The sequence below is a fragment of the Rhinoderma darwinii genome, chromosome 3 (genome assembly GCF_050947455.1).
Source record: "Rhinoderma darwinii isolate aRhiDar2 chromosome 3, aRhiDar2.hap1, whole genome shotgun sequence".
NCBI classification, from domain to species: domain Eukaryota; kingdom Metazoa; phylum Chordata; class Amphibia; order Anura; family Rhinodermatidae; genus Rhinoderma; species Rhinoderma darwinii.
The window spans coordinates 137,769,860-137,786,232 of NC_134689.1; the positions used below are offsets into that span (position 1 = coordinate 137,769,860).

General features: G+C 41.7%; 1 protein-coding gene across 2 annotated transcripts in view; it reads right to left on the reverse strand.

The window, feature by feature from the left end:
* Positions 1 to 5,039, reverse strand: part of LOC142751109 (uncharacterized) — a 52,867-nt gene extending 47,828 nt beyond the window's left edge. The window contains exon 1 of one of the 2 annotated variants that reach the window (XM_075860085.1): positions 4,970 to 5,039. In XM_075860085.1, the coding sequence (XP_075716200.1) occupies positions 4,970 to 5,026 (57 nt within the window). In that variant the 5' untranslated portion in view covers positions 5,027 to 5,039. Of the gene's footprint in view, positions 1 to 768; positions 826 to 4,969 lie in introns of those variants that run through there. The other variant, XM_075860084.1, reaches the window with a different exon arrangement.
* Positions 5,040 to 16,373: the final 11,334 nt, after the last annotated feature.

A 16,373-nucleotide genomic window follows, 5' to 3' on the forward strand; every position in this document is an offset into this window, starting at 1 on the left:
AGATGCAAGTTACAAACAAGTATGTCCCAGAAGAAGCTGGCAGGGCAAAACCTAGGGTCGGGCAGATACTTGGCGTGCCCCGTGGTTTTATTATATGCTTGTTCGTAACTTGCCTCTTTTGAGTATTATTAAAAATTTTCCTTGATTTGCGCTGTTAGTGCGGTGCTACTCAGCTTCTTTGTCAACAGTAGAACTACAGAGCCCAGCTGACTGTCATCGGAAACAGCGCCGTCCATCGGATTTTGCCTTTCTTTAGGGTGTAAGGGGGAGCACTCTTCCCTGAATGTAGGACTTGTCTGTTGTGGTCTCATATTGGTCGTTCAAGCGGTAAAGTAGATATCAGTTTGTTAAATAATAATATTGTCCAAGTAGTGGCTCCTAAAGGCAGCATGATCTGATTTTGTCCTATGTGTTACCAAGAGACAAATGGTACATAAATTGTGGGGCACAATCCACCATAGGTCAATGTCTCTATGGGGAATGGGGGCCCAATCTACCAAGGGCAAAGGGCTATGTAGGGGTAGGGGGGCTTAATCCACCAGGGACCGAGGGGTCTGTGGGGGAGTGGACCAAATGTACCAGGAACAATGTCTATGTGGAGGGAAAGGGGCCCAATCTATTATGGTCCAAGGGATCTTTAAGGAAAGAGGGCCTAATCTATGAGGAGCAAAGGCTCCGTAGGGAGAGGGGGGACAATCTAACAGGTACCAAGGGCTCTGTGGGGAAAAGGGCAGAAAAAAATCTGTACATGATTAGACATATACAGACTAGTAGCTTCAGAAGCTCCAGCCCTCTGCTCCCTCCTTCTGCTCTGTGATGTCGGTCTGAAGTGTTGTGACTGCTCTCTATAGCTTCACTTTAAACTCCTCCTCTCCTTTTCTAGTCTCCTCCTCCTCTTTTCCCCACTGTCAAGATAGGAAGGGGGTGGGAGCAGAATAGGTCTGTAGGGTCTGGCTGCAATGAACTGGAGCATAATAAGTCAGAACCAAATAATAAATGTGTTTTGCCTGTTCCACTAAGGGCAGTACCAACTGTACTGCATTGATGGCAGCCCTGCTTCGAGCAGATAAAATTCTGTCCATGGTCATGTGATGGATACAAAGGTGCATGGCTCGTTACAGTTACAGCACGTGTATCAGAGCTATGTCTACTAACGATCCCAGCATCTGTCATCATCACATGACCATAGTTAGAATTTTATCCACTGAATTTAAAGAGGCTCTGTCACCAGATTTTGCAACCCCTATCTGCTATTGCAGCAGATAGGCGCTGCAATGTAGATTACAGTAACGTTTTTATTTTTAAAAAACGAGCATTTTTGGCCAAGTTATGACAATTTTTGTAGTTATGCAAATGAGGCTTGCAAAAGTCCAAGTGGGTGTGTTTAAAAGTAAAAGTCCAACTGGGCGTGTATTAGGTGCGTACATCGGGGCGTTTTTAATACTTTTACTAGCTGGGCGCTCTGACAAGAAGTATCATCCACTTCTCTTCAGAACGCCCAGCTTCTGCCAGATCACGCTGTGACGTCACTCACAGGTCCTGCATCGTGTCAGACGAGCGAGGACACATCGGCACCAGAGGCTACAGATGATTCTGCAGCAGCATCAGCGTTTGCAGGTAAATCGATGTAGCTACTTACCTGCAAACGCTGATGCTGCTGCAGAATCAACAGTAGCCTCTGGTGCCGATGTGTCCGACACAATGCAGGACCTGTGAGTGACGTCACAGATCTGCACTGCCAGAAGCTGGGCGTTCTGAAGAGAAGTGGATGATACTTCTCATCAGAACGCCCAGCTAGTAAAAGTATTAAAAACGCCCCGATGTACGCACATAATACACGCCCAGTTGTACTTTTACTTTTAAACACACCCACTTGGACTTTTGCAAGCCTCATTTGCATAACTACAAAAATGGTCATAACTTGGCCAAAAATGCTCGTTTTTTAAAAATAAAAACGTTACTGTAATCTACATTGCAGCGCCTATCTGCTGCAATAGCAGATAGGGGTTGCAAAATCTGGTGACAGAGCCTCTTTAAACAATGAAGGTTCCTACTGAAAAACAACAAGCAGAGGTCTTGAAAACCGTGAGAAATTAATACAGAAAGTATATTGTTATATTGTAAAATTTTTACTTATACAAAAAATGACATTCATTTGCTGAAACTGGACAATGCTGTACTGTATGTTTTTTCAACAAGAAGAAAAACTGACCAATGTCTATTTCAAGACGAAACTCCCACTGTCTGGTTTAATCCTGGAGGAATAAACTGTCTGACATTAAATTTTCTAAATTTAGTATCCTCCATGGTTCTTTCTTTACAGCTACTTAGGAGCTGAACAGCAGCTACTCTATAACCCACTGAACTATTGTACTGTTTTGTAATGAAAAAGATTAGAATAAAATCTGTCTAAGAAAACTGGCTGTGGAGCTCCATACAGTAACGACAAGGCTAATATTTCCCATTGGTGTTTCACTGAGAAAGTGATTTTCATATCAGCACATGATAATTGCATGTAATATATTAAATATCTTATGGTCACTCTGCATAGTCAAGTTGGGGTATACATTTCTGTACTATGAAGAATGTATCTAATGTGTATCTGGTATGAAGGTAAATAATAAAGGGGATTGCAGTTTTCATTGTCCTCTAATATTACTATTTATAATTATAGCACCATCAACTTTTGCATCATTTACATTATTATATAGTTATTACTATTATATAGTACAATATTCGGGTAATACATTGTAGCAATTAAAAAAGACAGTGTTGTACAAACAACTAATTCAGTGTTTATAAGATACATCCGGTAGGAGCCCTACCCATAATACAATTGATAAGGAACACTTTTATTAAGGCCCCATGCACACTGCTGTGCTCGTAATCACGGGCCGCGATTGCGGGCAAGGCCGGTCGTGGACAGCCACCTGCATTCTTGGCCCGTGCTCCCATACAAAGTATGGGAGCACGTCCCGTAAATCGCAAAAAATAGGACATGTCCTATCTTTTGCAGTACACCTCTATGACCAGACACCTTCCCGTAAATAAATGGGAAAGTGTCAGTGGACAATAGAAGTGAATGGGTTGGTAATTTTTACAGTCGTGTGCATGGGTCCTAACCAAATTGCTCCTGCTATAGACCACATGGAAAACATATTCCCACAGCTACCATGCAGCCCCTTAACAGACTATAAACTCTAGGCTCCTGAGATGTAAATCTGGTACTGCCTATAAAGAATACATCAATCTCAAGATGAACTATGAATCACAGGAAAGGGTAGATTGTTTTAATTTGCATAGTTTTACTGTTAACCGTAAAGATACACTACTAATGCCCTAGAATTGTATGGACTATCCAATAATTTAGGAAATGTAGCTTCCCTCTGAATGTAAAATGACTGAAAACTGTGAAATATCTTAAATAAACTAGACAGCTAAAATTAATAGATAATGAAAACGTAACACAAAATGGAGATAATAATTTAATAAACACTATATAAGTCCTCGTAAAGGTTTTTAGCAACATTTGTTAAATTATATAGGTATTAATATGAGTTATTATGTATATTCATGTGTTGTATTGGTTTAATAAATCTATGCTCTTTTTATGTTTTAGTTCTCAGGTGGAAGGGTTGTTTTTTTTTTTTATTGGTCAATGGGTTAACAGATTGCAGTTTCTCCATAGTAGAGCAGATCTAGGGGCCACCACTGGTCTACTGAGAAAACAAAACATTGCTGGCATACAGTGGTCGCTGTTTGTTTGGATTAGCTCAGTATACCCCAACAATTGGCTCACAACCCCTGCATGTGGCTCCCAAGCGGTTAGCAGCTGCAGTTTAACACCATCTATTATATTTGAAAGTGGTCTGCTACATAAAAACGTTTGTGGACCTTTGCTGTTGCTCATTAAGTGGAACCCATTATGAATCCCCTCCCCCACAGTTCAGCATGTCCTATTATACATATGGAAACGGGTTGTCTAAACTGTACAACCTCTTCGGTAAATAAAACCGCAGAACATCATAGATGCATGATTTAAATGACTGGTTGATGTATATTGATCTACCGTATACACTGTCAATTTACCTAGTTGGCAATTGGTGAGAAAGTAACAATAAGAAAATACTGAATACTCTAAATATAGGTTTTCCTGGATATATTGAAGACACTAATTTATATGTTTCAGTTTTATGCTATATTGATTAGCAAGTTTTTTGCCTACACTTAATGTATACACCGGGAAAAAGTTCCCAACGTATACGTTAAATAGATGCTGTGATGAATGCCTGACAGTGGCATCCATCACCATAGATTTTAATGATATCCATTAAATGAATACGTCGTGAACTAGGGTCATGAAAGTTAATGACATATCCGTGAAACGGATATTATAATAGTCTATGGGTAACTGACGCAACTATTAGGAATCCGTTTAACGTATCTGTTGCCCATAGACTATAATAGTATTAGTTTAACATATGCGTCATGAAAGACTATTTGAAAGCCCATGATGTATACGTCAAACGTATGCCTGTGACATATGCCACACAGTTGCATATGTGTTCCATAGGCTCGGGTGTTAAAAAAAAAACTATATCACGCAGAATCCTATTTTTGCAGAATTCAACGGGATGAAATAGCATATTCTACTACTCTATTCCACCCAAAGAATTATTATTTTTTTTTTAACATATACCAGTCCAGTGGAGCCCAAATGGGTATCCTTGTGGCGGACGGAGGGCTAATGGTGCACTATGGACACGTTTAGCGCGGACTTTGGGAGCTTTTCCAACGTACTGTTCATCTCAAAGGGACGTCAAAACAGGGCCTTATCTTGTAGTGTTGTAACTTGTCGATGAAATGTGGCAATGGAAGTGATTCTGAATCTTCTGTGTGATCCTTCACAATGGAAAAATAGCAATCATTTCACCTACACATTTCTTATTTATCTAAGATGTCTACTTACCAATAGCTGAAAGCAATCCATTCTTGTTGGCTGTCCTGGTTCTCCGTAGCACACCATATGCAGAGCTGTATTGCCATCATCATCTTTCCAATTCACATCAGCACCATAATTCAGTAATATCTACAATTAAAAGGAAACTGCCTAACAAACAAATTCTTTACAAGGAATATTACAGATTTCCTATATTTTCATTTTACTATCAAGTACCGTCCCCTCAGTCCCTGCACTAGACATAGCACATTGTGCTAACTTTGTCTGGAATAGTCCTATAAAAACATACAACCAAGTGTCACATTGCAAGAGGGTAATTGAAACAGTGATTTTTGTATCTAACCGTATTAAGAAAGTGTTCCAAATGCTTAGCTTAAGTTAACTGTACTAATTTTAATACAACGAAAAAAGGACCTGGCAGCTCTCCTGACATGTCTGTTTCAGTAAATATTTGTATTTCCCGTATAATAACAATTCTGGAGAACCTTTTCTTAGAACTCTGCATTATGCCATTCCTCTGTTATTCCTCCTGGAAATATATGAATATATTGACAAATAGGTGTTACCATTTATTTTGTCAATAGGCTGTTCCTACACAGGCCGACATGGTCAGCACTGATATGGTATATGGCTATTATATGCCATATATTCATGAAGATTAATGGGCGTGCAACTGCTGACGCCACCACCGGTTCCTAAAATGTAGTGTCTAAGACCTCTTCTGCACTTTGTTCTCCAGTGTTACTTCTGGACAGGTACTATGTAAAGTACTGCACCTCAATTCAAGTGAAACCATAGCTATTGGAGTATTAAAAAGGACACATTAAGGGGGTTTTCCCATGAGAGACATTTATGACATATCCAGAGGATATGAAGCAAAACGAAAGGTTTTGAAGCAGCACAAATCCCGAGTCTGGTGCGGTGCACGCTGTCAAGCCAGGCAAACCAACTCCGGCATGTTGTAGAATTCCAAGAAAAATAGTCGAACAACAGCACACGTCTCCAGATAATCAAAGTGGTTTTATTGTCAGAACATCCACGACAAACAGGCAACGTTTCGACCCATAGTGAGTGTGGCTTGAGTGTTGTTCGACTATTTCCAGAACGGAGCCCCCTAAACCCTGTTCAGCCGCTCTGTGTTGCGGCTGAATGAGGGGAATTCCGACAATGAAAAAGGTTATATGGTCGTGAGTTACGTAAACAGTGTAGCTCACTGAGCTACGCTGTTTCAATAAGTAACATAAAACTGAACAGTAGTTACGGAAACAGCGTAGCTCACATGCTACGCTGCTTCCGTAACTGCCATTCACTACTATGGAAGTTACGGAAACAGCGTAGCTCACCGAGCTACTCTGTTTACGTAACTCACGACCATATAACTTTTTTCATGGTCGGAATTCACCTCATTCAGTCGTAACACAGGGCGGCTGAGCAGGGTTTAGGGGGCCCCGTTCTGGAGATAGGTGCGGGTCGCAGAGGTGGGACCCGCATCTATCTAACATTTATGACATATCCTGTGGATATGTCATAAATGTCTCTAATGGAAAAAAACCTTAGGAGAGTAAAGTTACCTTTTTTTTTTGTGAGAAATGCTCTTTGAGCTCCAAATATTAGCACCATGCTGGTGTTACGTCTCAATAATTTTGTAAAGCCCCATATTGTTATAAAGACTTTTTTTGATGGAACAGTGAACTATTTCTAGTTAGGCAGGATGATATAGGATATAGAATATATAATATAATACCCCTGCTGCACTGTAGCTCATTTTCTACTGCTGTCAAACAGTAAAAAACAGTAGAGTACTGGTTCCATTTAAAGAGGACCTGTCGGCTCTTCTGACATGTCTCTTTTAGTAAATACGTATGTGTTTCATAATATAACAATTCTGGAGCATCTTTTCTTAGATCTCTGCATTGTGCCGCTTCTCTGTGCGCTATTGTTTCCGGTAATATCACGGACATCCCAACGGAAAGCCAACGGAACCTATTAAAGTCAATGGGTTCCGTCGGCCACGGCAGTATCCGTTGTGCAATGGAACCATTACTTCCGTAATTCCCTTGTTCTCCTCTGATGGCACAGAACAACGGAACACACCAACGCTGGTGTGAACATAGCTTTACGTTCTGCCTGTAGGAGGCTATGGAGAGGGGAGGGGTAGGACAGAGCAGGAGTAGAGTGAGTTAGAGAGCACACAGAGAAACTGCTGCACCTTCTAGTGAGTGTTTTATCCCACCCCAGTGCTGGATTCATAGTTACACTGGTGATTACTGCTGTATGGTTTCCTCAATGCTGCTACTGCTTTTGAAGGAGTGCTAGAAAGAGATAGGAAAGCAAGATGTTCTATGCGTGACATACATTATAGCAGTTAGGCTCCACCCTTTAGCTCAGGGAAAACAGAATTATAGATTGAGCCTGCAGAGGGAAAAAGTGCTAAAAATGCAGGATACAAGTTATAAAATGGACAGAAATATTGTTATTCCTCATGTACACACATATTACAGCTTATCATGAAAAGTCACCTAAAAAAATAGGTATGTTTTAAAACAATCCAAGGAGCAAACAAAAATAAAATATGATAAAGACACACAAAATAAGTCCATCATGATAAGAAAAGAGTTACTGACAAAACAAAAGAAAAAAGCAATTCCACAATACAATATTCAAAAGATGTAAAGTTGCTATAGCATATAACATATACACATGATATGGTATATAACATATTCACAAATAATGTATTGGCCAGTAATTGAAATAAACCAATCACTATTCACAGAAATAACTCATAGGATGGCAGTAAAAGTAATGAACTCAAACCAGTGTACAGATACAGTGTAAGTACCACATGCTCAAGACTAATGTACGGTCAATGTAAAACTAACTAATAGATGTGAATAGGCAGCTCAACTGTAGATCCTAATAACAGAAAAGGCAACTTCCTTTCTCGGCAGAATTTAAGAATAAATATTTTAAATGATGTAGATGTTAGGAACTGAACTTCCTGGATTTGAACTCAGGACTATCCAGTCTTGCGATGCAGCTTTGCTTACTCTGCTACAGAGAGCTTTGCTCTGTTTCAATGCCGCTCCTCTTAATCTCACCACGGCAACCGGGCACTTGGTGATGACATCACCAACCTGAGCGATGATATCCCCAAATCTGGTGGCCTATTTAAACAGGCAAGAGCTTTTTATTTAAAAAGTCAGGTACTCTTCCTGGTCCCTGCTTTCAGCCTGCACATTTTCTACAGCCTGTGTCATGTCCGTGGCTGCGGGCCGTCAGCTCCAATCTTCTCCTGACAGCCGCTGCCACGATTCGGCAAGCGCTGGCCCCTGCCTCCTCCACAAGAGATGCCAGCGCCCGCTTCCGGATCCCCTAGGGTGCGTGCGCACGCTCGTGCCCGCTCTTAAAGGAGCAGCGCGCGCACCGGACTTTGATGAACATCAGGCCGTGAGTACCCTGGACTATAAGAGGGGTCCAGCCCCCTGCTTCGATGCCTGAGCATTGTTGTTGTTTCCTAAGTTTGTCTATGTGATGGCCTCCTAGTGTGTTCCTGTTCCTATTCCTTTTCCTGTTCCTGTTCCAGTTCCCTGCATTCCATACTATCCTGGTCGAGTACTGTGCTGAGCCAAAGTTGTGCCGTGCTGTATACCACGCCTGACCTGCTTCACTACGCCCGACGTCTGCCTGCTGCCTAGTTCCAGCTGAGCCTGCCTTGCTGCTGTCCGAGCTGTCACAGGTACCCTATACGAACTATAGACATTGACCTGCACCCTGTTGGCCAGCTGCCATACCGTCAAGGCGGTATGGCCCAGTGGGTCCACAGACCCTTTGTGACAGTACGCTCAGGCCATGGACCCCGCTGGTCGATTCAAGACCATGATGACATCTCAAGAGATGCGGGCGGATATGCTAGACCTCCGGTCTCGACAGGACCAACTCCTCCAGGAAGCACAAGCTGCCGTTTCTCCTACTACACCTCCTGGCAGTGTTGATCCTCAGACTACACCTCTTGGCAGTGTTGACCCGCGTGTTTCTTTGCCACTTCCTGACCGCTATGATGGAGAAGCAGGTACCTGTCGTGGATTTCTGAATCAGTGCCAGATCCACTTCAGCCTGTATAGTAGGACATTTTCGTCTGATGGTGCAAGTGTCGCTTTCATCATCTCTCTCCTCACTGGCAAGGCTCTTGCATGGGTGAACCCTATCTGGGAGAGACAAGGACCAGAGACCCGTGACTTCCAAGCCTTCCTCCGGACTTTTCGTATGGTGTTTGAGGAGCCTGGTCGGGTCTCATCTGCAGCGGGCCCTTTGATTAACCTACGCCAAGGAGACACCTCCGTGAGTGAGTACACAATCCAATTCCACACCCTGGCGGGAGAGCTGTTATGGAACAATGGGGCCCTAGTGGCTGCATTCTGGCATGGACTGGCTCCTAAAATTAAGGAGAAACTTGCCACTCGAGATCTGCCGTCTGCCCTGGGTGACCTCATCCTTCTGTCCTCCCGGATTGATATACGGATCCGAGAACGCCTCCAAGAGGTTAGTCGGGAGGGAGTTCTTCCTAGTCTGGCCTCTGCTTTGCAGCAACCCCTGCTGTCCTCAGATGTTGATCCTCCTAAGGAGTCTGTGATAATGCGCCACTGTAAGCTATCCACCCAGGAGAGACAACGCAGACGCACTTCTGGACTCTGTCTTTATTGTGGCCTCGGTGGCCATCTTGTACGCCTGTGTCCCCAAAGATCCCAAAGCCTAGGGTTGGTTGGAGTGACAACCTTGGGTAGGAGAGGACTTCCGTCTAAATTGTCCATACCTGTGACCATAGTGTCCGGTGAGAGAACGCATCAGGTCTTTGCGTATCTGGACTCTGGATCCGCTGCTAATTTCATCCGTAGAGACCCTGGACTATAAGAGGGGTCCAGCCCCTTGCTTCGATGCCTGAGCATTGTTGTTGTTTCCTAAGTTTGTCTATGTGATGGCCTCTAGTGTGCTCCTGTTCCTGTTCCCTGCATTCCGTATTATCCTGGTCGAGTACTGTGCTGAGCCAAAGTCGTGCCGTGCTGTTTACCACGCCTGACCTGCTTCACTACGCCTGACTGCTGCCGAGTTCCAGCCGAGCCTGCCTTGATACTGTCCGAGCTGCCACAGGTACCCTATACGAACTATAGACATTGACCTGCGCTCTGTTGGCCAGCTGCCATACCGTCAAGGCGGTAAGACCCAGTGGGTCCACAGACCCTTCGTGACAACCTGCCTATGTTTTGACCCAGGTTTCCTTCTTAGACTTTGACACTTGTCTTGCCCTTGGATTTGTTGCCTTCTGTTCTTCTCTCCAATTTGACCTCTGGCTTGCACTCCTGACTCTGCCTTCATTACGCCCTCTAGATTTGCCTTTCCTGGTTGACCTTCCATGTTCTGACTCACGGCTCTGTCCGACTACTCTCCGGTTTCTACAAAGCTGCGGTGAACACTGCGAATCTGTGACTACTCTGAGGACCGCGACCTAGGGATATGGCCGGTTAAGTCCAAACTCCCTTGCGGGTTCCCTGGTGAAGAATGGGAGGATATATTAAATTCTGCACCTCAGTTTAGTCAGCACCAGACCAACTGCAGTACCAAGGATCCATTTCCCAATGCCCATCTGCAGAGAGATGTTGTGATACACGCGCCACAATGTTTTGCTTTATTTCGTGAGAGCAGACAAACAATTAAAAACCAAACATGATTTAAGGTGTGGCCTACTTGAAGGGCCTACGATGCAAGACAATCTGGGTCTACAGGCTCCTGAGATGTAAATCCATAGAATTAAATATCAGTCTCAAACATTGATTCATACCTATAAACATATGTCTCAACAGGAAAATGGTTATGAGGGCTAGGTCACCAGCATGTGCGGATTTAAACCTCCCTTTGTCAGAATAGAAACTCCAAGATAATTATGAAAAACACTAGAAACAGGAGTCATGCACTATTGTAATACAATTTGCCAATGGCATAGAAAAATAATTTTTATTGGACAATACAAAATACATAGAGTTAAAGACTACAAATCTGAAGACTGTACACCTCCCAAGTGATGAGGATGAACCTAAAGGAACCGCTCCTTGTATGGCAGTTGCAGGAGGGAAGAGCTTAACTAACAGATAGCAAATACTAACTAGGACTAAGGCAGAGAATACAAAAAAGTAGTACTAGGTATAAAAGTCAGGGTATGTAAATGTAAGTAAGTACCAGCATACATACAGCCAGAGTCACAAAAGTAAACGAAGGTAAATATTGTGAATGGATTCCAAACTGAGCAAAACAAGGGTATACCCCTTTTGAAAAAGCCATCCACGCGAAACGCGCGTCGGGGTCTCTCTGTACTCTGGAAGATACTGAACTACAGGAACCATATGGGTTAGTAACACTCTATGCTGTGCTGTACATATTTACCTGCTCCTTTCTTGTGGCGATAATATTCTGGGAAGACTTTGTCTATTTTTGTGAGGATTCTTTGAGAGCACATACTGTTTTGCTCAGTTTGGAATCCATTCACAATATTTACCTTCGTTTACTTTTGTGACTCTGGCTGTATGTATGCTGGTACTTACTTACATTTACATACCCTGACTTTTATACCTAGTACTACTTTTTTGTATTCTCTGCCTTAGTCCTAGTTAGTATTTGCTATCTGTTAGTTAAGCTCTTCCCTCCTGCAACTGCCATACAAGGAGCGGTTCCTTTAGGTTCATCCTCATCACTTGGGAGGTGTACAGTCTTCAGATTTGTAGTCTTTTTTAACTCTATGTATTTTGTATTGTCCAATAAAAATTATTTTTCTATGCCATTGGCAAATTGTATTACAATAGTGCATGACTCCTGTTTCTAGTGTTTTTCATTGATTCATACCTGCATAGTCTTTGCATCCCTTGACCGTTGCAGTGGCGTTGCTCCTTTATAGTCTAACACATCCGTATCAACTTGTAATTTCAAAAGTGTCTAAAAGAAAATGACAATGTTTGATATCTTATATTTCCAAAAACACATCATGAATTCAAAGTAATGTATTCCCTGAAAGGTTGTATTGCGTGAAACTAAAACCTTTTATTGATTAACTGAATACATAAGATACAAGAAATGTATACCCCTTAAACCTCTCATTTGTCAATGTTGACATGTTTGTTAATGTTTTACCATGCATAAAACATTTAAGGCTATAATAAAAACCCTTCCTGTCGCAGCCACTTTTGGACTAAATGACAGAGCCCCATTTTTGAAATCTGACGTGTGACTTTATGTGGTAATAACTTTGGAATGCTTTCACCTAGCCAAGCGATTCGGAGAATGTGTTCCCGGGACAAATAGTACTTTATGTCAGGGGTAAAATGTTGTCAATAAATTCATTGCTTATTTGTGAATAACACCAAAATTTGAGAAAAATGGCAAAAATTTGCTTTTTTCTACTGTTGAATGTTTCTGCTTGTAAGACAGATAGTAATACCACACAAAATAGTTACTGATTAACATTTCCCATATGTCTACTTTATGTTGGCATGATTTTTTTAGCATCATTTTATTTTTCTAGGACATTATAAGGCTTATAAGTTTAGCAGCAATTTCTCACATTTTCAAGAAAATGTCAAAAGTCTATTTTTATAGGGTCCAGTTCAGTTCTGAAGTAGATTTATGGGACCTATATTTTGGGAAACCCCCATATATCATGTCATTTTAAAAACTACACCCCTCAAATTATTCAAAACAGCATTTAGAAAGTTTCTTAACCCTTTAGGAGTTTCACAGGAATTGAAGAAAGTGGAGGTGAAATTTACAATTTTTTGTTTTGCAGAAATTCAATTTGAATCCAGTTTTTCTGTAACAAAGAAAGCTTTACTAGAGAAAAGCATCTCAAAATTTATTGTCTAGATTCTGCAGTTTTTTAGAAATATTCCACATGTGGCCCTAGTGTGCTAATGGACTGAAGCACAGGCCTCAGAATCAAAGGAGCACCTAGTAGATCTTGGGGCCTTTTTATTAAATTATATTTTAGGTACCATGTCAGGTTTGAAGAGGTCTTTTGATGCCAAAACAAAGGAAACTCCTCAAAACAGACCCAATTTTGGAAACTAGACCCCACAAGAAATTCATCTAGGGGTGTAGTTAGTATTTTTACCCCACAGGTGTTCCATAGATTTTATTAGAATTGGGCAGTGAAAAATAACAATACATTTTTTTCAACTAAGACTTAGCTTTCGCTCAAAATGTTTCATTTTCTCATCAAATAAAGGAGAAAAAGCCCCCCGACATTTATAAAGCAACTTCTCCGGAGTATGGATATGCCACATATGTGGTAATAAACTACTGTATGAAAACACATCAGGGCTCAGAATGGAAGGCGCGCCATTCGGCTTTTGGAGAGCAGATTTGGCTGGACTGGTTTTTCTGCCCCATGTCGCTTTTGCAAAGCCCCTAATGTACCAGTACAGTGAAAACTACCCAAAAGTGTCTCCATTTGGCAAACTACACCCATTGAGGAATTAATCTAGGGTTGTAGTGAGCATTTTGACCCCACAGGTGTCTCATAGATTTTATTAAAAATGGGCAGTGAAAATTTAAAATGTAATTGTTTTTCTAATAAGATGTAGCCGTAGTTCAATTTTTTTTATTTTTTCAGCAAATAAAGGAGAAAAAGCACCCTAATATTTGTAAAGCAACTTCATCAGAGTAGGGAAATACCCCAAATATGGTCATAAACTGCTGTTTGGATACACGGCAAGGATCAGAAGAGAAGTAACGCCATTTGGCATTTGGAGCGTAAATTTTGCTGGATTGATTCCTTGGCTCCATGGTACAGAGCGCCTGAGGTACCAGTACAGTAAAAACCCCTGAAATGTGACTCCATTTGGTAAACTACACCCCTTGAGGAATTACTCTAGGGGTGTAGTGAGCACTTTGACCCCAGAGGTTTTAGCTGAATTTATTAGAATTAGGATGTGAAAATAAAAAAAAATTCCCAAAAAGATGTAGTTCTAGCTCAAAATTTAGCATTTTCACAAGGACTATAGGAGAAAAGCACCTCAATGTTTGTAAACAATTTTCTCCCGACCAAGGCAATACCCCACGTGGTCATAAACTGCTATTTGTACACACAGCAAGGCTCTAAAGGTAAGGAGCACCATTTAATATTTGGAGTGGAGATTCGTTTTTTGACACCATGTTGCATTGAGCTAAGGTATCAGTACAGTGGAAACCCCCTAAAAATTACCAGATTTTGGAAACTAGATCCCTCAAGGAATTCGTCTAGAAGTGTAGGGAGCATTTTGACCCTGCAAAAATTAGTACACAATAGATGTTGCAGATTGAAAATTGCCATTTTCCACAGATATGCCATTTCAGTGCCCAATGTGTTGTACTACCGGAGACAAACACAACCAATAAATTATTAATCGGGTTCTCCAGAGTGCAGTAATACACCATATGTGGTCATAAATTTCCGTTTCGGCACACTGTCAGGCTCAGTTTGACCACCATTTGGCTTTTATAGCACAGATTTTGCTTGGCGTTCAGGGTAGATGTAAGCTATGCAGAGGACAGGGCGGAGTACATCAGGGTATATATATAAGATGGGCGGAGTACATCAGGGTATATGTAAGCTGAGCGGAGTACATCAGGGTATATGTAAACTGGAGCGGAGTACATCAGGGTATATGTAAACTGGGCGGTGTACATCAAGGTATATGTAATCTGGGCGGAGTACATCAAGGTATGTGTAAACTGGGCGGAGTACATCGGGGCATAATAGGGTGATGTAATAATGGGGTGAATGATTGGTGAGGTATGCTTTAAACCAATCCTTTATGCACAGGCCAGGTTTTTGGGGTATTCTACAAAATATCTGAGCTCCAGTATTGCCTAATCTTTGACTTCTTCACTAGCCCTAGCAACACAAGGCGCTAAAGCTTCCTCATCTCTGCTGCATCTACAGGGTCCACTTGTAGGGGTCTACCAAATGTTGATGTGGGGTATTTAGTGAAAAACTACTGGACCTAAAAAATTAGTCTGGGCCATCATTGTAAAGGATTTGCCAGACACAGGTTCTGTGTCGACGCCCGTGGGCAATCAGTCTGCACCTGCTCCTATGTCTGTGAGACTGACTCCATCTTCCACCACTCAAGATGGCAGGCTTAGGAGTGGGAGAGCCTATCACAGCCTGGCCAGACGGAGCTAGTTCCCGCCCACTGTCTATTTATACCTGCCTTTCCTGTTCCTCCTTTGCCTGTGATTTCTTCTATGCTTGTTTCCTGGCTTGCTGCTGCTGCTGCTGCTTGTACTACTGATCCACTGCTTGTTATTGACCTTGGCTTTCTGACCACTCTCCTGCTCAGCGTTTTGTACCTCGCTCTCTCCTGGTTTGACTCGGCTCGTTCACCACTTTTGTTGCTCACGGTGTTCCGTGGGCAGCTGCCCCGTTTCCCTAGCTTCTGTGTACCCCTGTCTGTTTTGTCTGTCTTGCACTTACTGAGCGTAGGGACCGTGCCCAGTTGTACCCCGTCGCTTAGGACAGGTCGTTGCAAGTAGGCAGGGACTGAGTGGCGGGTAGATTAGGGCTCACCTGTCTGTCTCCCTACCCTGTCATTACAATCATTTTGCGTTTTGAGAGCCATAACGTGTTATTTTTCCATTGACGGAGCTGTGTGAGGGCTTGTTTTTCGTGGAACGAGCTGTAATATTTATTCGTTCCATTTTGGGGTACATGATTTTTTTTATCACTATTTATTCAATTTTTTGGGCGTTGAGGAAACCAAAAAACAGCAATTCTAGCACATTTTTTTTTATAGTGTTCACTGTGCAGTATAAACAACATGTTAACTTTATTCTGTGGGTTGATACAATTACAGCGACACCAAATTTATATATATTTTTTTAACGTTTTACTACTTTCCCACAATAAAAATACTGTTTTCGATAAAAAAAATCATGTTTTAGTGTCGCCTTTTCCGACAGCCATAACTATTTTTCAGTTAATATCGCTGTGGGAAGGCTTGTTTTATGCGTGACGAACTGTAGTTTATATTGGTACCATTTTGGGTTACTTTTTTTGGCAACTTTTTATTACATTTCTTTTGAGACAAGATGACCAAAAAATAAAATGCTGTCATTGTTTTTAATTAAAAAATTTTACGGTGTTCACAGTATGGTAAAAATAATGTGATATTTTTATGGTTCAGGCCGTTCCGAATGTGGCGATGTGTATTATGTATAGTTTTTTTTCATGTTTTCATTTTTTTTCATATGTAAAGGACTTGATCAGGGAAACAGGGCGGTTTATTATTTTTATTAGTTAAAACTTTTTTTATCTTTAATCCCTTAATAACCGCCGATACGTGTTTTCACGGTGGCCATTAAGGGTACTTATGCCAGAGCGCCACCTTTTCAC